A 20,498-nucleotide genomic window follows, 5' to 3' on the forward strand; every position below is an offset into this window, starting at 1 on the left:
CTGCTCCCTCTGTGTCCTCCACCGGCGCCGGACAGTCGCCCAAGCTGGCTTGGCTCTCGGGTCTGGGCCCCCGCTTGCCCAAATCTCTGGGCGCGTGTGTTTCGGGAGATATCAGGTGGAGAGACTTAAGATATTTCCGGTCTCTGTAGAGTTAAGATGTTACATACTTACTCCCGAATGTGAAGAATTGGAGCGTGTTTACTTATCGTAAGCCGCTGTAGAGGGTCAGGATCTCTCTGTTTTAACGTCCGCAAAATCTGAGACCGTTCCACATTCATTCCTATTTGAAAGGACTTCAGAGCTCAGACCGCTCAGCGGAGCCAGAGCTCGAGCCAGTGGTGGGATCGGAGAGGAGAGACAGCTGACACGCGGGGGCTCTCCCGAGGGGAGGGGCACCCAGCGGTCTGGGAGTTGGTGCTTCTGCTGTGCGCGGGTCGGTGGGGCCTGCAGGCGACCTTCCCCCGACTCTGCCTTCGGTTTTCAACGTTTCCCCGAAGCCGCGAGGCATCCCACTTTCGCCTCTCGCCCTGACACCGTGCCCAGTAATTCCATCTCTCATCCGCCTCTGCATTTGGTTCCCAGACAGTAACCGCTCTAGTTTGATGCTTGTGATGAGAATAACAATTGGTATTTATTGTCTATACTTATGCGATTTTGTAGATGGAGTTTTAACATTGACCGCGGAGAACACTAGCTATGCCTGTCGAGTTCCAAACTCCCATAAATGTGAAATCTGTCTGCTATCTTTTCCAAAAGAGTCCCAGTTTCAGCGCCACATGCGGGACCACGAGCAAAATGACAAGGTACGTATCTCCGAAGCCAGAACCGTGAGCTTTGGAACTGGACGCAGTGTCACACTCCGCCTGTGTTAGGATCGCGCCCGTCCGGGACGTGGTCTGGCGAGGCCGCGTGCCTTGACGCGTGGCTCGGTGGCCGCACGCGGGAGCGTGGCGAGAGCCTCTGGGCAGTGTGGATCCCCTCAGGCTCCTGCGGAGCTGCCAGTCTCGCTGTGTCTCGCTCCCGCGTGGCAGAGTCTTCGCCTTCAGTGGTTTGGCGCAGCGGGTGCTGTTCTGGGCTGCGTGGTGGTCTCGGCGGGAGCAGCACCCTGGAGTCTGTCCAGGATGGGGGCGGCCGTAGGGCAGGGTTTGCCTCCTGGCCGGGGAGAAGGCGCTGCAGAAGGCTTCGGGGTGCAGCAGCCCGGTGGTCTGCGTCCGCTCAGTGGTGGGGGTCTGCCCTGCCCGACCAGCAGTCCTGTCACAGTTTCTGCTTCCCTGTTTTCCTGAGGTGGTTTTGGAGCCGGCCGGCGGCTGTCGGGGAGGCCTTGGGCAGGGCGCCTGCGGCGTGTCGGCAGCGGGGTGGCCTTGGTGCGGGAGACTCTCTCAGTGCCTTCTCGACTTTTCTCTCCGAATAGCCGCATCGATGTGACCTGTGCCCCCAAACCTTTAATGTTGAGTTCAACCTGACACTTCATAAATGCACCCACAGTGGGGACGACCCCAGCTGTCCTGTGTGTCACAAGCGGTTCTCCAGAGTGGCTAGTCTCAAAGCGCATATCATGCTCCATGAGAAGGAAGAGGTAATTATCCTGGCCTGTACGCTTCCCGTTGGTTTCTCTCATGTTCTGGTCCTGTGGAGGAGGTTCGGTGTCAGCTAGATGACGGAGCCCTTCGGGCGGAGGTCCAGGAGTCCAGGTGACCGCCCAGGTGACCGTCCCGTCTGCTTTGGCTGACCTCTGGTCCGCTGACACATCTGGCCAAGCCTGCCTTTAGGCGCCAGGAGGCTTGGCGGGGAGGACATCTGGGAGAGCAAGAACCTGCTCTTCCCTTTCCCCCTCCGTAGCAGAATGAGCCTTTGTCGGGGTCTGCAAGAGCCCAGAGTCAGGTGTGCGCCTCTGAGGGGACAGAGGCCTCGGCCTGGGACTTGGGAGGGGACAGGGAGTTCTGGATGCCCCAGAGTGTTAATTCCCGAAAGTGACTCCTGCTGACAGGCTGCATCTGGGGGGCATCTCAGGACGGGGCGGGGGACTGGTGTGGGTGTCGGTGCGGCTGGGGCTTAGGAAGTATTGCGCCCCTGCCACCCCCTGCTTCCACCCACAGTTGTTGTAAGTGACGTCCGGGAAGGAGGATGAGAGCACAGGCGTCCCCACGTCCCACCCTCTCACCGTCTCAGTGCAGTCGCCGATGACTGTTTGCCGGTGTTCCCTGCCTGGACCCCAAAACAAAGGTCTAAATACTGCATCTATAAAATGTGCATCCTAAAAGTCGAATTCATAATTTTAACATAGATGTGTATCATCTTTTTGATGTATCTTTAACTTTTAAAATTTTTTATTATAAAATGACTTCCATCCTCTGAAGCAAGGTATTGACAGGAGTCCCATTATCAATAGCTGTTAGTGGTGCTGATCGGCGAGAATGCAGGTATTCCACGCCCTCCTTTCGTTGTTTTGCTTTTCGTGATGTTCACAAGTTTCGAGTTGTTTTCTAAATGCCAAACTAGTGCTGCTGCCGTGGAGGGTAGCTGCTGACCCTCCCTTCTCTCCCTCCCCTCCCGCCTTTCTGTCCCCATCACAGTGTCCCGAGTGTGTCCCCCCACCCCTGCCCCCGGCAGCTTCTAGCTCACTGCGTCACCATCTTCAGCATCCGGGTACTTGGCCTTTCGCTCATCGGTGTTTTCCGGGGCGCTAGTCTTCGCGTGCGGACCTGTTGTATCCCGGGGTTGTTCCCACGGTGTGTTCCTGGCACACGGCTGCCTTCTTCCTGGGGCCGGAAGCTGGCGTCACAGCGCGGGCTCCTGGCTCACACGGCCGCAGAAACGGGCCTTCGTGGCCCTGTAGCGTGGAAAGCATTTGTGTCCAAGTGTGTCGAAGCTGCTCCTGGCCAGCTGCGGAGAGGGGCTGGGGCGGGAGCCGGGAGCACTTCTGGAGGCGGCCCCTCTGGCCCGACCGGGGTTGGCCGCCAGCCTCGGCTGCCGGTCTTCCCCTCATCACAGCCCGCGGCGTGGCACGGGGGTCCCCACACACAGCTGGGGAAGTGCGCGTGCTTGCAGGCTGCAGGGCGCACCTCTGGCCAGGAGACTGCCCCAGAGGACGTCTGGGTCATCACTGCTGTGGGGAAGGAGGGTTTGAGACCAGAAATGCGTCTGAGCACCCGACTCTGCCCAGTGACAGATCCAGCCCCTGTGTCAGCTGGTGATGGGGCTGCCACAGCAGTCAGCGCCGTCCTGTGAGACGGCCCCCTCAGAGCTGACGGGGGTGGGGTTGTTCGGGGCGCCCTGCCAGCCCATGGCCAGTGGATAGGCCACGGGCATGCCGACACCCCTGGGTTTCTCTGTCTCTGTAACGTGGTGTGTTGGGCTTGTTTTGATTCTATCCCGTACCCATTAGCGTCTTTTTAGCCAGATGTATTTTTCTGTCTTTCGGTTTATTTATTACTGTTCATTTTGCCCGTTTATGCCAGTTCTTTGACTCTCTAGAAGGTTCATTGTTCTGCTTGGGGGGCAGAATTAGTTCTCAGTTCATTAGCTTCACCTTTTTCTGGTGGTGCTTAGGACTGACTCCTGGCTTTGTGCTCAGGGTCACTTTGGGCAGTGTTTGGGAGACCCCTCTAGGGCGCTGGCGGTCGAACCCAGGCTGGTGGCATGCAGGGCACGCTCCCCTTTCCTGCCGTGCTGAGTTCCAGTTCTCATTACTTTCTTGGTACTGTTTTAAATAGTCGCAGACGCAAAATTTCTCTTTCTGCTCCTCTGCAGACTCTTAGAGGCGCCACCCCACGCGCGAGGGAGATCGGCCCTCGGGACCTGCTCTTTCTCTCTGCTCGCGGTGTGACAGGGCTGGAGAGCGAGTGGTGTGGGCCCCCGGGTGGGGTGCAGGGGGTAGGGCCTGCCACCACACCATCCCCCTGTGCAGCAGCTGCAGGGGGGCTGTGGCCTGCCCTGCCCTGGTGGGCGGGGGGCGGGGGGCGGCTGCCGGCGCGCTCCCGGGGCTCGGGCCCTGCTTGAGGCTGCTGCCCTCCCAGAGAAGTCGGGCTCTGAGCGCCTTGTCTCCAGGGTGGAAGGAGGAGCTGGGGTCATGGCGGGCCGGGGACAGGGGCGCCATGGGCTTCCTGTCAGCTCTGGGTTCGGCCTTCCCGAGGGCGCCCCCCTTTCATATGCGCTCGCCCCATTCCTGTCTGGCAGGGCCGCCTCCCAGGGCAGCTCCTGGACCGCCCCCTCTGCTTATTGGGGTTTCCGGTTCCCACCCTGTCCTGTCACTCGGACTCCTGAGAGGGTGCCCATCTCTGCTGCGGTGTCTCAGGCGACCCCGAGAGGGTTCCCCATCTCTCCTGTGGTTTCTCAGGTGACCCCAAGAGGGTTCCCCAACTCTCCTGTGGTTTTCTTTTTTTTTTTTTTGCCTTTTTTTTGGGTCACACCCGGCGATGCACAGGGGTTACTCGTGGCTCTGCACTCAGGAGTTACTCCTGGTGGTGCTCAAGGGACCATATGGGATGCTGGGAATCAAACCCGGGTCGGCCGCGTGCAAGGCAGACGCCCTACCCGCCGGGCTATCTCTCCAGCCCTCTCCTGTGGTTTCTCAGGTGACCCTGAGGGTTCCCCATCTCTGCTGTGGTTTCTCAGGTGACCCTGAGAGGGTTCCACGTCTGCTGTGGTTTCTCAGGTGGCTCCGAGGGTGCCCATCTCTGCTGTGTGGAAAGGATGCCTGTCAGGGGGTTGGCAGCCCTGGGGAGGGAGAGTGGCAGTTGTTTAAGGGGGAAGAGGGAGGCTGCAGGCTGTGCTCCTTACTTCAGGTGTGGGGGTGTCCCGGCCGCATCTGGGGAAGAGGCTGGGCTGGGAGGCAGGGTCAGTGCGCCTTGGGTCCTGCTTCCCCTGCCCACCGTCCCTGGCCGGGAAAGGAAGGAGGTGCTGGAGCTCATAGCGTCTCTTCCACTGTGTGTGTGTGTGTGTGTGTGTGTGTGTGTGTAATATCCTGGGCTCCCTCCGTCTCTCTTGGCATCTCCCTCAGGTGTGTGTGTGTGTCTGTCTGTCTGTCTGTGTCTGTGTAATATCCTGGACTCCCTCTGTCTCTCGTGGCATCTCTCCCTCGAGTGTGTGCGTGTGTGTGCACCATGTCCTAGGCTCTCTCGTGTGTCTCCCTCGGCGGTGTGTGCGCGCGCCCGCCGTGTCCCGGGCTCCCTCCGTCTGCTTGCTGTTTCTGGTTGTCACTCACTGAGCTGAATGCTGGGTCAGGTATGACTCCGGAAATCACCTCCTGTGATTAGGCCATTCGGAGCTCTGTGCTGGGGTAGCCTCTCGACCCTGGGTTCCTTCTCTTCTCTCTAAACCCACTTGGAGAGAAGACCCTTACCTCGGAGAGGGCTGACTGGGGTGGAGGGGCCTGGCTATGAGCACCATGGCAGGAGTCCCTGTCCTGCTCCCCTCCTGGACCTCTGGGGCGTCTGCCAGTAGGACATTTGGAAGGGGCTGCATGGCCTAGCTCCTGTGCCAGGCCTCAGGGAGGGCCCTTCCTGACGCCCCTGTCCCGCTCAAGGTCGGGTCGTGGGTGCAGCAGCTCTGGCGGGGTTGGCGCTCGGAGGTGCCGGGGTTGTGGGGGGGGCAGGCAGCAGGCAGCCTGACTCCCAGATGTGCAGGCCGGGCTGCTCCATGCTGTGCGACCTTGGACCAGAGCGGCTGCCTAATAATGACTGCTGGGCCCCGACAGCCAAGCCCCTGAAAACCGTCCCCACCAAGAACCTGGATGGACCCAAAGCCCATGGGGAAGGCCGCGTGTACCCCCTGGGGGGCCTGGGGACTGGTGGGGGTTTCAGCTCCCCGCCACCCATCGCGCTGTGTGGGCTATCCGCAGACAGCTGGGGCGATGGGAGAAACAAGGCAGGAAGGAGAACCCGGAACTTACAGGTCTGAGCCCGCCCAAGACAGGTGAAGGGCCATGTCGAGGACTCACAGCAGACAAAACACAGGAAGGAGCTGACCGCCGGAAATACAGGCTGGAAAAAAGGCAGCGCCTCAGGGACCATTAGGGCAAGAGTGAGAATCCAGCCTTTGTACCCTGAACCCCAGAAGGGCAGGACCAAGGGGTGGGAGGAAGTGTTCGGGAAGAAAATCGCCCACACTCAGCAGGAGAGGAGTGTAGCCCTCAGGGAGCACGTGGGCCCCAAGACCCACGAGACACAAGAACAAGCCGATGCTCTGACAGACTGGCAGGCCCACTGGTGTGCCCGCGGAGGACCCCCGAGCTTCTCAAGAGGAGGGGGACCTTATTCGCTTGCTGGGAGAGAACTTAAGGTGCATTCTTTGCAGGGTGAAGGGACCCTTCAGGAATGGGAGGGCGGTGGGTTTTCAGGTGGACCGGGGAGCGCTCACTGTGCGACTCAGGGAAGGAGTCCTGAGACAGGCCGGGGAGAGGGAGCCTCAGGGGGCCGCGGCGAGTTGTGCTCCACTGTGGCGACTGTGAGGCGTGTGACTGGAGGGTTCCCGTGTGTCTCTCCCTGCCACGGACTCTGGGCACCAGCACCTAGTAACCTCATTTGAATGAGGCTCACCGACATTTTAAAGACCGGTTTTAAGTTCTGTTCATCCTTCTCCCTGGGTTTCTCTGTTTTCCTTCCAGTAAAGACATGGGTTTCACGTGTTCGCACTTGGGCGTCGTGGTCTGTCTTTGGAGAGGAGAAAGCACTGTTTCCCCTTGGACCCACGCGTGCCTGGCTGACGCTTCTGCGTGGTCGCTCACGGACGCCTCTCCCTTTCCTCTCCAGAACCTCATCTGCTCCGAGTGTGGGGATGAGTTCGCTCTGCAGAGCCAGCTGGCCGTGCACATGGAGGGCCACCGCCAGGAGCTGGCCGGGAGCCGGCCACTCACGTGCAAGGCCTGCCGGAAGGAGTGCGAGACACCCCTGCAGCTGAAGGAGCACACGAAGACCCACTACAAAGTCAGGTGCGGGCGCTGCGGGCGGGCGGCCTGGTCCGTGTGGCTCCGTGGTCACAAGCAAGGGCCGCCTAGGGACACGAGCGCCGCTTCCGGCCTGGAGCTCCCTCTGCAGCTCACACCGACGGAGGAAAGAGCCGTGGAGACGGAGAAGCGGCGCCAGGGCCCGGGAGATGGCACAGTGGGTACAGGGCTTGCCTGGCATCCCTGATGGTCCCTGAGCACGGCGGGGCGTCACCTGCCGCCCGCACACCGAAGAAAGAGTGTCAGGGCCGGAAAGGTGGCCCAGGACTGGGGCACACTTGCCACGCCAGGTCCCGAGTTGGATCCGAGTCGGATCCGAGTTGGACACCATGGGCACTGTCGTGTGTGGCCCAGGTGTTCCGCAGCAGTTTGGGCCGTGAGCAGTGGACTGTCCGCCCCACCCGGCTGGGCCAGATGTTGCCAGGCCTGGCCGTGGGGCCTGCTGAGAAAAGGGGACTCCCTCCATCCACCAACAGAGAACGTCGGCTGCCTGGAGGGAACTTTGTGGCAGGTATTTAGAGACAGACGCTGGCCCTCCACCATGCAGGGCAGCGATGGGACGAGACACCAGCTCCTTCTGCCTGCAGTGGATCAGCCGCTCCCGCTGTGCGTGGGACCAACTATCCGTTCTGTGATGGGCACAGAGCCCTGCCGGCTGTGTCTCTCCTCCCTGCTGAAGAGCTGCCTGGGCGGGGTCAGGCGTGTGCGGCGGTGCCTGGGCCCTGCTCGGTGCCAAGAGCCCCACCTTTCTTCGGTGACACTCTTTCTTCGGTGTGGGGGTGGCGGGTGATGCCCCACAGTGCTCAGGAACCATCGGGGATGCCAGGCGTCGTGTTTGACGCTCCAAGAGCCCCAGCTCGGATGTCTCCCCTGACCTGCTCCCGACCCAGCCTTGCCCCTGTGGTTTTGGGGGGAAGAGCCGAGGTGTTCCCTGTTCAGGCGAGCCAGTGGGTTCCTGGAAAGGCAGCGCCCTCATCTTGGTCACCTGGTCCCCATTCGAGTCTCAGGTGCCCCAAATAGCGGCAGCCACGCCCCTCACAGAGGCCCCTGGCCACTTGGTCAGGGCGTGAGCCCAGGCTGAGGTCCAGGGTTCTAGCACGGCTGGTGGACACACTGAGGCTCCAGGACTCAGCCCGTGGCCCCCTGAGGCTTCATGACTTGGGGGAGGGGGGTCGCGGGAGGGAGTGGTGGCTGGGGGGGGGGCGGCCGGGGGGCTTGGTGACGACAGCAGCAGCCCTGGTGGCGGGTTGGGGCGGGAGGGAAGGGCCAGAGGCCCGGGGTTTAGGCTGAGGGGAGAGGTGTCCGGGGCCCGCCAGCCTCCGCGCCCTGCAGAGCTGTGTGTGGGTGGTGAGTGCTGGAGGGAGCCGACATCCATGCAAACACCTGCACGCGTGCCGCGTTTGACGCTCCAGGGAGAGCTCGTCTCCGAAAACAGTCATTTCCCCTCCGAGCCCGGGGAGACCAGGGCTCTTCCATGGGGCATGGAGGCCGCTTCACCGTCCAGAGTCTACCCTCGCCTGTCTGCAGGTGCCTGGAGGATGCTCGGTGGCCGAGTCCCCACGGAACTGTGAACTTGGAGCAGGCGTTCACTCAGCCGGCCTTTCTCTTGTCCTGACAGGGTGGCGAGTACGAGGTCCTACAACCGAAACATCGACAGGAGCGGGTTCACCTACTCATGTCCGCACTGCGGAAAGACGTTCCAGAAGCCAAGCCAGCTGACTCGGCACATCAGGATCCACACAGGTAGGCCCTCGGAGCTCGACTGGGCTGGCTGGAGTGGTCCCTCTGCGGCTTCATTTCTCCCCTTGAAAGACGTGAGCGGTCATTCTGTCTTCGTCGGAAGGACAGAGGGAAGGTGCGGGTGTGCCTCGTCTGTGACGGGTCAGGGTGTAGGGAACGGTGCTGGTGTCCGTGCTGATGAGTTCGTGTGGTGCTCAGGGTCCTGGGCACCCGTGGGGGCGGCCAGATGCGAGTTCACACTCCCGGAAACGGTTCCTGGGTCCCGTCTCTCTTGCTTGCTGGCCCCGCGGAGCCTTTCAGCCTCGCCGTCGGGACCCCATGACAGTGTCCCCAGAGCTGGCCAAGGGGACTGCTTGCCAGCCTTTCCTGCCCACGGCCTGCCCACTGCATCCTTCCCGGGGCTCCTGCCCTACCGCTTGGTCACTGAGCTAACGTGACTCCCACCTGTGGCCCCTGCATCCTGGGGTCCGGGGAGCATCTCTGACTGAGACGGCTGCGCTGCTCACAGGGCTCCAAGGAGGAAGGACCCGTGTGACTGCCCTGTAGCGGGACTGACTCGTGTTGTGTTGTTTTTCCTTCCACGCCCCTGACGTGACCTCTCTGCTGCGTGGCCGGTTCTCAGCACACGCCATGTTGTCCCCGATTCCGCTGTGGATCCCGGGAGTTTTGGGTGCGATTTTGCGGTGTGACTCAGGCTCATTTGACTTTGTTTTTTCAGAACACCAGAGTTTGGTGGTTCCTTAGAGCCAGGGAAGCAGAAAATGGCATCTTGGGTCAGGGTGCGTCTGCGGGGGCAGAGCCAAGTATCCAGACCGCAGAGACACAGCCCGACGCCACGAGACCCAACCTAGGAAGGGGCTTGTCAAGAAGGAGGCCTGGGTGTGGTGGAGGGGGCCTCGGGAGGGACCCTGGGAACGGTGCTGGAGGGAAACGGACTCGGTGCTGGAGTACTGGGTGTCAGAAACCCAGCTGTGGATGACTGGAACTCACAGTCCTTTAATAAAAGAAAACTTAGGAAAAAGGAAGGAAGAAAATAACACCTTCAAAAACGTGACGAGACGTTGGATTTCCCAAGTGTTAAGCTCGAGTTTATCTTCCCCCACTTGCCGAGGCCAGCCTCTGCTGCCGAGCGTGTCCCGGCCCCTTGATGTGTCAGTCCGTGAAACATCAGGCGAAGGATGTTCCGGACTCGGCCAGCGGAGAGCCAGAGCGGAGAGACCCTCGCGCCCCCTGTGCCCTCCCCCGCCGCGCGGGCTCTGCGCCCTGCGCCCCCTGCTCGCGGCCAGCCGCCCTCATGCTGGGGGCAGAGCCCGTGGACGCTGGTGGGGGCTGAGCGGCCGTGCGGGCGGTGCAGGGAGTGACGCTGCCCTCTCCCCAGGTGAAAGGCCCTTCAAGTGTAGCGAGTGTGGAAAAGCCTTTAACCAGAAGGGGGCGCTGCAGACCCACATGATCAAGCATACAGGTGAAAAGCCCCACGCCTGTGCCTTTTGTCCCGCGGCCTTTTCTCAGAAGGGGAATCTCCAGTCCCACGTGCAGAGGGTCCACTCCGAGGTAAGTGGCGCAGGGGCCGGCGGGGGCTCCGTGTTTCCGGAGACGGAAAGTCCGAGTCGCTCGGACCTGTACGTGGGGCGATGCGAGTGGTTTCTGCCTTCGTACTGGCAGCTCTCGAGAGCCGAATCGTTTGTTCGCGTGTTTGTCAGTGCTCGGGGCTTACTCCTGACTCTGCACCCAGGAATCACTCTGGGTGGGCGGCGGGGTCCCTGTGGGTCGTGGAATCAATCCTAGGCCAGCTTCCTTCCCACTGTCCTCTCACTTGGCCCCAGTATTCAGCGTCTATGGAAAAACACGTGAAAACAGTCCCCGCACGGCCCAGGTCCCAGGGCCGAGGCACGCTCACACCTTCGGCAAGCTCGGTTCAGTGTGAGGGAAAACGAAAGGACACCTGAGGGGAGCAGGACGCTCTGCCCTGGCCATTCCTGTGGCGCTCTCGCTGGCTCCGTTCCCCGCCGCTGCTGCCCACGCGCTCTGGCCCAGATTGCGCGTGCTGCCCCCGAGCCGTCCTGGGGCTGCTCAGAGGCCGCGGGGCGGGCCCTGGGGCTGAGTCTGCTCCCCGAGCCCCAGCCGCCCCTGCCAGGCCACTTCTGTCACTTTGGTTATGTCGCGAAGTGGCTACGCATAGGAAAGAGTGGAACTGGCGAGGGGCAGTGGCCAGTGGGCGCCGTCCTTCCTGACCTGTGTTAACCAGCAAACTCTGGCGCTTGCACCGGGGAACATCGAGCTGGCTAAGGTGTGGGGCCTACAGGGATTCGGCAGGCCCGTGTGCATGGAGCCAGGAACCCCTGAGCCCTGCTGGAGAACCACCCCACCCCACCGACGATGGGAAAAATGAGCACTTCAGGAAATGAGCATAGTTATTACTGGACATTGTACCCAGTTCCGGTAACTGAAAAATATGTTCTTTTACTTCTAAACGAGTTCAGATTTATAGGAAAGACAAAAATTTCAAGCAGTCTCCTATCGGCAGTACGGATTAAAGAGTCAGGTGGAATCCGGCTGATTTAAGGAGAGCCGTGTTTAGGAGATGATCTCTCTCGCTCTCTAATAACACTGTAGTTTGCGGTAATGTAAGTGCTTTTATCGGTACTTGCACAAAGTGGGCTGGAGTAATAGCACAGCGGTAGGGCGTTCGCCTTACAAGCGGCCAACATGGCTGACCCGAGTTCGATTCCTCCGCCCCTCTCGGAGAGCCCGGCAAGCTCCCGAGAGGATCTCGCCCTCACAGCAGAGCCTGGCAAGCTCCCCGTTATGTATTCGATATGCCAAACACAGTAACAACAAGTCTCATGATGGAGACGTTACTGGGCCCGCTCGAGCAAATCGATGAACCAAGGGAGGACCGTGACCGTGCACAAAGTCATGTTTCTCTTTTTTCCCTTTAAGGTGAAGAATGGCCCTACGTATAACTGTACAGAATGTAGCTGCGTGTTTAAGAGTTTGGGCAGCTTGAACACGCACATCAGCAAGATGCACATGGGCGGCCCACAGACCCCCACAGCCTCCTCCGAGACCGCACAGGTCTTAGCGGTAAGTCTGGAAGGCGCCGTCCTTCGGGGCTGCGGAGGCCCCTGGCCATGGCCATCCTGGGGAGGCGTGGGGCCGCTGGTGGCCTCTTTAGACTGATGTGGGATGCTCTGACTCAAAGCTGATTACTCTTCATGAAATCCTAATTCCCGCAGTCAGAGGTGCGGTTGTCTTTCCTCCCTCTTGTGCCATAGCTGAGACTTGACCGTCCCGTCCTCAGTGGACAGTGATGGGGGTCATCTTAACGTTGAGCTGTGGGGAAGTGGAGCGGTCTTTCCGGGTACGTGTGTTTGGGATTGTCCGGCTCAGAACACACACCCGCTCTCCTGTGCCGGAGCCCGTGGCTGGTTTGGTCTGAGTCAGCTCCCCTCTCCTTTGGGGACAAGTCACAACAGCAGAGGCGGGGCCCGTCGGTCAGGACCGGGGTCTGAGCGTCCAGCTGTGTGGACACGCTCGCTGTGCCACTGTCCTGGTCCTGCCCAGTGTCGCTCATTTGGATTTTGCTCTAAAACCCCAGTGCACGTTAAGTGTTTGCTTTTTTCTCTTTTCTTCAAATATTTTCAGCTTGGACGGATTTTGGACGAGTGTTTAACTAACTTTTAACCCTGGAGAATAATTAGGGAGATGGCACTGTGGGCGTCTCTCAAAGACGCTGTCCAGCCTCCGGGGTCGGTCTCCTGGCCTTCTTGCTGGGTCCCTCTAGCTGTCCCTTGGGACACCTCGGAGTGTCCTACGCGAGTCAGATCCTGTCATCAGGGCGAGTTTGTCGTCTGCGTCTCAGGACTTGTTTGGCGGGGTCCCTCCTGCTCCTCCGAAGCCGAGTCGGCCTTTGTCCTTCACGGTCCTTCCCTCCAGGCGGGCGGGCGCTGACCTCCTCCCCCGCCGGGCCTGCTGGCTTCTCGGAGCAGGCGGACGGAGACGGTTGATCTCCGGGTCGCTCTAGAGCAGATTTTGCCCAAGAGCCAGTTCTCGGACGTGGGGACCCCCGTGGCGCGGCAGCGCCCTGTCGTCTGAACGCGGGAACTCCCCAGCTCTCGTGTGTCCCTCCCTCCAGGGCGGCCGGGTCTCACACAGCAGGCGGGGGCCCCGACCAGGTCTGCTTCTCACGCGCGTGTTGCCCTTGCAGGCCACGCTCTTCCAGACGTTACCTCTTCAGCAGGCGGAAGCCCAGGTCGCGCCCACCCCGAGCCAGCAGAACGCACAGGCGGTGACCGACGTCATCCAGCAGCTCCTGGAGCTGTCGGAGCCGGGGCCAGTGGAGGCCAGCCAGGCCCCTCAGCCCGGACACCACCTGAGCATCACGGTGGGCGTCAGCCCCGACATCCTGCAGGTGAGGCACGCGGGCGCTGGCAGGCGTCCTGCAGGTGACGCCCCGCTCCCCCGCTCCGCGCCCGCCCGTTGAGCAGTACCTCTGGGCTCTGCACACGCCCCAGACACGCCCGTCCGGCTGTGGCTTCTTCCTCCGGGGAAGCAGGGCTGCCGAGAGCTCTGGCTTGGCGGAGCTTCCTGGAGTGTGGACAGTTCACCTGGTTCTCTGTGGGGCCCTGATGTAACTGTCTGGAGGTCCTCGGAGGCCCTCAGGGCTGCCGGCCACTGCCCCCGAAGGCCAGTGCACAGGGGCCTCCTCGTGGGAGAGCCGAGGCTGCCGAGTTCTTGTCCAATTGTCCCACTCCGCTTCCGTTTCCGGAGCGGGCCCCTCCCCCTCCCCGTGGACCGGCCGTGGTGGATTCTCGGGGTCCATGGCAGCCAGACAAGGCCCCTGCCGACTCCACCTTAAGGGTGGGCGGGGTCCCCGCCCCGAGTGTGGCGCCCAAGCAGACTTGTCTGGGGACGGGGCCGAGGGCCTGGCTCGCTCCCTGCGGTGACTTGCCTCCAGCCGAGGGACGCATCCCGTGTCATGGTGGGGAGGGGCAGTCGTGGCGCCCCGGGAGCGGGTGGGCCTGTGGCGCGGCTCCCGGGGCTCCTGCGGGCTGCGCGACTGTCTTGGCCTCCGTGTCTCCTAACCTCTTAGTTCTGTTCTGTCTCAGCAAGCCTTAGAAAACAGTGGGCTGTCTTCAATTCCAGTTGCAGCGCCTCCCAGCGACGCCAGCCCAGCCAGGCCGCCCAGCGCCCAGCTGCAGCCCGCGGACATGGCCAGCGTGGCCGGGGAGCCGGCGGAGCCTGCCGACGGGGAGCCGGACAAAGAGCAGGACAGCCCCGAGAAGCTGGACAGGAAGGAAAAGAAAGTGCTCAGGAAGAAGTCCCCCTTCCTGCCGGGTAAGCTGCAGCCCAGGGAGGACCCCTGCGCCTGCTCAGGCCCGGGCGCCCAGCCCCATGCCGCTCGCCTGCCCGCTTCCTTCCGCTCTCCGAGCTCTGGCCTCTGGGCCAGTCGCTGGGCTCCAGTACTGGAGCCCGTGTCTCCCTGTCTCGGCCCCGCGGCCCCGCCCCTCCCGCATGTGCACACAGACTTCATCAGCACTAGGGTTGCCCCCCGGGGGCGCCAACCCCGAGGGTGTCCGTTGACTCACGCTCCCAGGGCTCGTCTGCACCTTTCCTACTGTCCTCTGTCCAGCCCTGAGTCACAGCACAGTCCCCTGCTGGGCTCCCTGGTGCTGGCCCCTGCAGCCTGTCCCCTGCCCCACGGCCCCGGACTCCGTCAGGGCAGCGGCCAGCGCCGTCTTCACCTTCAGCCTTCCCAGCTGTCCCGGGGCAGCTGCGGATCCTCTCGCGAGGCGCAGGGTCCTGGCAGGCGAGGCGGGGTGGGCGGGCCCAGCTCGGGTCTGCTCCCCTTCCCCTGTGCCCAGGTGCGGCTGCTGTCTGACCAGCGGCCGGCTCTGCCCTCGTGGCCGGGGACCAGCTCTGGCAGGTGCAGGTGCCCGGGCCCTGGCGGCCGGTGTGCACACGTGGGGGCTGCCGTGCCAGAGTGCCAGGGCCCCGACTGCCCGTCGGCGGGCACGGCCAGCTCAGGGCTGGCACAGTGAGCGAGCGTCCGCTGGACTCTGCCTGCGCCCTTCCCCGCACCGCCCTGTCACCCCCTGCCCCGAACAGCCCCTAACCCCGCCCTCCCCTGCACAGGCCCCGCCCTTCCCAGCTCCACCCTCCGTGGCGTCCGTCCCGCCTCCCGCAGCGGTGCCCTGCCCGGGTGTGCCTGGCACTGAGCAGGAGCACAGGGTGCCCAGGCTCGCCGGGGGGTCAGGGCTGTCTTCCCCACGGCCGCCTCACAGCGCCTGTCCATGCCCCAGAGCAGAAGCCAGGTGGGACGTGCGGCCAGAGGGCAGTGCCTCCCAGGGCCCAGGCAGCAGCCCCGAGGTTGGCTTCGGGAGCTCCAGCCCTCACCTGCTGGGCAGCCCCTCGCCCTGGAGACGCCACAGCCTGCCCGGTAGCATGGTGCGGCTGCGTGGCGCGGGGTCCAGGGCATGCCCTGCTGGGCCCCCATGTGCATCAGGCGGCCCCAGAGGCTGGCTCAGAGGTGGCAAGTCCCCGCTGCCCCGTGGCGACGGTCTCACCTGAAGGTGGCCGCAGAGAGGCTGTGGGCCGCCAGGGCAGGATACGCCGCTTCTCTCGGCGCCCCTTCCGTCTCGCGGGGATGAGGGGCCAGAGACCGCTGCAGACGCGCGGCCGGACCGGGGGTGTCCGGCTCATTGACGGAGACGGGGGGCAGCCCCAGGACTCAGGACACGCGCTCATTCTTCTGGGAGAAAGACTGTGGGGCCCATTTCCTCACTTTAACCCCGAGAGGCAAGACTCGGCCCTTCCCTTCCTGTGTCGCCCTGTGGGCCGGCCTTAAAGAGGCCATTCAGCAATGACTTCACTTCCGAGTTTGGTTTCACCTGCTGCCTTCAGGCTCGAGTTCCAGGTGTTGCTAAGTAAGCCTTTAAGCATCTGGCCCATCCCAGCAGTTGGCCGTGTGGGTCTGTTTCTCTCCTCTCCTCTCTTCTCGCGTCTTGGCTCGCTGCTTTCGAATCTCAGCGCTCTTCATTCCTTCTCCGACTTCTCTTTCCTTGTCAGGATATTTGTACGCAAGCTGTTGCCACTGCACACTTGCCAGTTCCCTGTGCGAGTTATTCTGGTAGGGCCAGAGAGAGAAAAACAGTCCAGGGCACTTTGCCCTTAGTCCAAGACACCTGCTTTTAAGTGGCTTTTCCCAGTGAATCTCCACGGCACGGGCCCCTGGAACGTCACTGGTGGCTGAGACCCCCGTCTGGCCCCAGTGACCTGGGTGGGCACCGGCACGGTGCCCTCAAGCCCTGGCATCGACCACGGTCCTGACTCAGAATCACGCCCCCCAGAGTTCACATGATGCTCACACCCCACTTTCTGGCAGGAAACTAAATAGGCAGAGCAGGCCTCTGGCCGTGTTTGGTGAGTAGTGGCCGTGTCTCTCAGAGACGCACACCCTTCCCGGGCCTCACTCCTCGGCACAGTTCTCAGACTTCTCAGTTGGCGGAAGGAGGAAATGGGATATGTTCTTTCCCCCTCACAAAGCCCTCTGCCTCGGGGCCAGAGCGATGGTCTGTGTGTCCAGCGCCTGCCTTGCCTGCGCCCAGCCTGGCCCAGTCCCCGCACCGCACGTAGTCGGGAGTGACCTCTGAGCAGCAGGAAGCGCCCAGGAGGGCGGGGGAGGGGGTGTCGGACACAGTTTGATTAACTGGTTCAGTCTTTGGTGTCAGCTGGGTCCCTCCCCTGGCCTTCCCTTGGCCTTCTTCTCGGTGTCTGATATCTGATGAGTGAATGGAGCAGACTTTTTCCAGAGCGATTCTGCTGGGCGTTTTAAGTGCTGTGTTTCAGATGTCATTTCACTTAGCTTCTTTCCCTTAGTGAGGAACAGTTCAGACCCGACCCGGGAAGCCACCAGGAGTGTTTGGCTGCAGGGAGGGAACCGTGAGCGTCTGGCCTCCAGCTGGCCATGGGCGTCGCTGTTGGCCCGCCTGAGCTCTTTGTGGGTCTCCTCTGTGGCGTCAGAGCCTGCGTTTCCCGAGCTTTGCATTTGTAGCGTGGGGCTCTATTTATTTTTAAACTGAACCACCGTGAGTTAGAGCATTATAAAGCTCTTCGTGACTGGGTTTCGGTCATCAAATGTTCCAGCACCCATCCCTCCTCCAGTGTCATTTCCCAGCACCTGTGTCCTCAGGTTCCCTCCCCGCACTCAAAGCCACCCCCTGCTGCAGCCTGCCTCTGTGGCAGGCACCTCTCCTCTCTCTCTCTCGCTCTCTCTCTCTCTCTCATCTCTCTTTCTTTCTCTCTTTCTCTTTCTCTCTCTCACTTAAGGCATTATGGTTGCAGTGCGATGCTGAAAGGGCATCACACACATCCCTTACCTGCTTTCGACACTCAGTTCCTGTCCAGAGTGGTCATTTCCAACTAGTGCGATCACAATGGGCCTCCTCTACCTCAGCCACCCTCCACCCCCCACACCACTGACCCACCACTGACCAGTCCTCCGGGCTGTTTTCCCGGGTTTTGGTTATTAGTTTCATATGTTTTCATATTTTTTAATATCCCAGAAGCGGATGCAGTCCTTCTGTATCTGCCCCTCTCCTTCTGACTCGTTTCACTCAGCATGACACTCTTCAAATCTGTCCTTTTATAGACAAACTTCATGTCTTCGCTTTTCCTAAAGGCTGCATAGTATTCCGTAGTGTAGATATACCGTGGTTTCTTTATCCGTTCGTGTGTTCTTGGGCACTCGGGTTGTTTCCGGATTCTGGCTGTCGTGAACAGAGCTGCAGTGAACATTGGCATGCAGAAGCCGTTTCTGCTGTTGTTATTGGACCCCCAGGGTATATTCCCAGGAGTGGTTTTGCTGGGTCAAACGGGAACTCAATTTCTAGTTTTTTGAGGAATGTTCATGTTGTTTTCCAAAGAGGCTGGACCAGTCGGCATCCCCCCAGCAATGCGTGATTCCCTTTCTCCCCGCATCTGTGCTAGCACTGGTGGTTCTAGTTCGTTTGATGCGTGCCCGCCTCTGAGGTGGGAGATGCTGCCCCCTCGTTGTTCAGATCTGTGTCTCCCTGATGGTTGGCAGTGCAGAGCATTTCCTCACCCAGCCTGTCTCTCTGTGATGCCTGCAGGGCTGGGCAGGGCCCAGGCTGTTCTCCCGGCACTCAGGCCTAGGAGCGTGTGTGTCTGTGGCTCCTGTGCTCACTCGTCGTGGAGAGCTGCTGCCGGCCCTGGGCCTCTGTGGTGCTCCCAGCCTGTCGCCTGCTCCCAGAGACTCGGCCTCTCTGAGTCCTCGGTGCTCAGTGGCACAGATTCCGGCTCTGTCCAGAATCAACCTATCCTCTGCTGCGGCCACGCCACAGGCTTCCGGTGCTGACCCCGGCGGCCCCTGCAGTGGCCTGGCGTGGGCACGTGCGGTGTCTTGGCCCAGGGGGACGGTTCTGCTCTGCTCTCTGCCTCAGGGTCCATCCGCGAGGAGAACGGGGTCCGGTGGCACGTGTGTCCCTACTGCACCAAGGAGTTCCGGAAGCCCAGCGACCTGGTCCGCCACATCCGCATTCACACCCACGAGAAGCCCTTCAAGTGTCCCCAGTGCTTCCGGGCCTTTGCCGTCAAGAGCACGCTGACTGCCCACATCAAAACCCACACGGGCATCAAGGCGTTCAAGTGCCAGCACTGCATGAAGAGCTTCTCCACCTCGGGGAGCCTCAAGGTGCACATCCGCCTGCACACAGGTGCGTGTCCACCCTGCCTCTGCGCTGGGCACACGCCACAGCGCACCCACCCACGGCCTTGGCACACCTGGAAGGCGGCGTGCATGCCCTAGCGTGGGGGCCTGAGTGTCACCCCAGGGTCACATGGTCCCTGACATCTGGCCCTGGTGGCCCCCAGCACTGCCAGGGAGCAGAAGTGAATCTGGGCAGGGGTTCAGGCAGAGGCCTGGGAGGGTCCCCACTTCACGGGCCCCTAATTGCCCCGTGAGAGACACCGGCAGTTTCTGTGGGCTCGGGTTGGGCTGAGGCCTGGGCTTGTCTGACGGTCACACTGCCGTCGGCCGCCTTGGCAGAGCCTTTCCTCCACTGGCCGCAAGCGCAGGTCCGAGCCCGCCTGCCCACGGGCCGCCCTGCCCCCCTGTCCCGGCCCCCTTACCTGTGGCTCCCTCCCCAGACCCCGTGACCATTGAGTCAAATTGAATTGATTTGGTCACTTCTGTGTCCTTCTTTGGAAGTCTGCATTTTTATTTTCCGATTTAATCGTGAGGGAAGGGGCTTTCCTCTCCCAAGGGAAGTGACTGTCAGTCGCACACTGCCATTGTCATTACCCGTCGTGAGCGCGGCCCGGCCGTTGCGCTTCCCTTGCGTGGGGCACTGGCGCGAGAGCGGACGTTGCCCTGTTTGAGCGGTCCGTGGCGTGACGGGCAGAGGCTTTCTCCTGAGAGGACGCAGTGTCTCACTCTGCTGAGGCCGCCTGCGCAGGACGGCTTCCTGGGACACGTGTCGTGGCAGCGTGGGGCGTGGGTGACGGCGAACGCGGGGCCGTCGGCCTGAGTCAGGCGGGTCTGCGCGGCAGTGCCGGCCGGGGTGCCGACGGCAGACGTTGCTGGAGTGAGTCTCCCGTGTCCTTTCGTTGCCGGCAGGTGTCAGACCTTTCGCGTGTCCTCACTGTGACAAAAAGTTCCGGACCTCAGGCCACAGGAAGACTCACGTTGCTTCCCACTTCAGGCACACGGAGCTGCGGAGGCTGCGGCACCAGAGGAAGCCCGCCAAGGCCCGCGCGGGCAAGGGCAGCGCCCCGGTGCCCGACGTGCCTCTGCAGGAGCCCATCCTCATCACCGACGTCGGTAAGGGCCGTGCGCTGGCCAGAGGGGGGCGCGGGGGCTCCGGACCCGGGCGCGGCGGGAGGGGGCTGCTGAGGAGTGCCGCCAGCTCTCCGGCTCCGTGTTTCCTTTGAATCACCGCAGATTGCGGTTCTGCTAGAACCGGGGGGAAGGAAACTGCGCGGGAGCAACTTCCGAAGAGGGCTTTCCTGTGTCCTAGGACAGTTTCTGAAACTTTGGTCCGCTGGGCGGGCTCGTGCTTTTACGCAGCTCCTGTGTTCATGGCTTCGGCGCGGCAAACCAGGCTGGGGGAGAAAGAATTTCAGACCACGCGTACTGTCGTGTAGCCAGATTCAAACTGTAGAGCAACCTGCAGTCAGGAAAGCCATAGTCCGTGTGTAGGACAGTCCAGAGCCTGGGGCCAGCCAGCCTGCCTGCCTGTCCATCTCTCTGTTTTACAGTCGTCAATCATGATTTGCTGCGTTCAGTATTCCAACGCCAGTCCAGTCCCACCCCGTTACACCTTCCCACCACCATTATTTCCAAGTTTCCCAGCTGCCACCCAAGCGTGCCCCAACAGCAGGCCTTTATTTTGTATTACTCGTTATGATTCACTAAAAATGATCAAAAAAGATTTCCTCAGAAGGAAGTGTGTGAAGATTCTTGTAGCTCACCCTGGAGCAACTTAGCCCTTGTAGAAGAGGTGACTGTGACGGGTCAAGCCTTGTGTGTCAGCATTTTCGCACTCAGGATTGGTTGCCTTCGCTCTGCGTCCGGTGTGTGCGCCCCTCCTGGTACGAGGCGTGTAGTAGGAGAGGCCTTGTGGCCGCCTGCAGCCTTTCTTGGAGTGTCTCAGCCCCGCTGGCCTCCGGAAGCGGGCGCCACCCCCCCCCAGGTGCTGGATGATGTGGGGGTGCAGGGGCTTGCTGGCGGTGGGGGGCTCTCTGTGCGTTCCCTGGAAGTGCGGAGTAGGTGAAGACAGAGGCTGGGGTTCCGCTG

At 61.6% G+C, this 20,498-nt stretch overlaps 1 protein-coding gene across 1 annotated transcript in view; it reads left to right on the plus strand.

Annotated features, from left to right (window-relative positions):
• Positions 1 to 602: 602 nt before the first annotated feature.
• Positions 603 to 20,498, plus strand: part of ZNF236 (zinc finger protein 236) — a 35,920-nt gene continuing 16,024 nt past the window's right edge. The window contains exons 1-10 of the mRNA XM_056131506.1: positions 603 to 803; positions 1,412 to 1,576; positions 6,750 to 6,928; positions 8,562 to 8,686; positions 10,062 to 10,234; positions 11,624 to 11,767; positions 12,891 to 13,094; positions 13,792 to 14,020; positions 18,145 to 18,417; positions 19,320 to 19,523. Coding sequence (XP_055987481.1) covers positions 603 to 803; positions 1,412 to 1,576; positions 6,750 to 6,928; positions 8,562 to 8,686; positions 10,062 to 10,234; positions 11,624 to 11,767; positions 12,891 to 13,094; positions 13,792 to 14,020; positions 18,145 to 18,417; positions 19,320 to 19,523 — 1,897 coding nt within the window. The remainder of the gene's footprint in view (positions 804 to 1,411; positions 1,577 to 6,749; positions 6,929 to 8,561; positions 8,687 to 10,061; positions 10,235 to 11,623; positions 11,768 to 12,890; positions 13,095 to 13,791; positions 14,021 to 18,144; positions 18,418 to 19,319; positions 19,524 to 20,498) is intronic.

Source organism: Sorex fumeus, unplaced genomic scaffold (genome assembly GCF_029834395.1).
Source record: "Sorex fumeus unplaced genomic scaffold, SorFum_2.1 ptg000092l, whole genome shotgun sequence".
Classification (NCBI taxonomy): Eukaryota; Metazoa; Chordata; class Mammalia; order Eulipotyphla; family Soricidae; genus Sorex; species Sorex fumeus.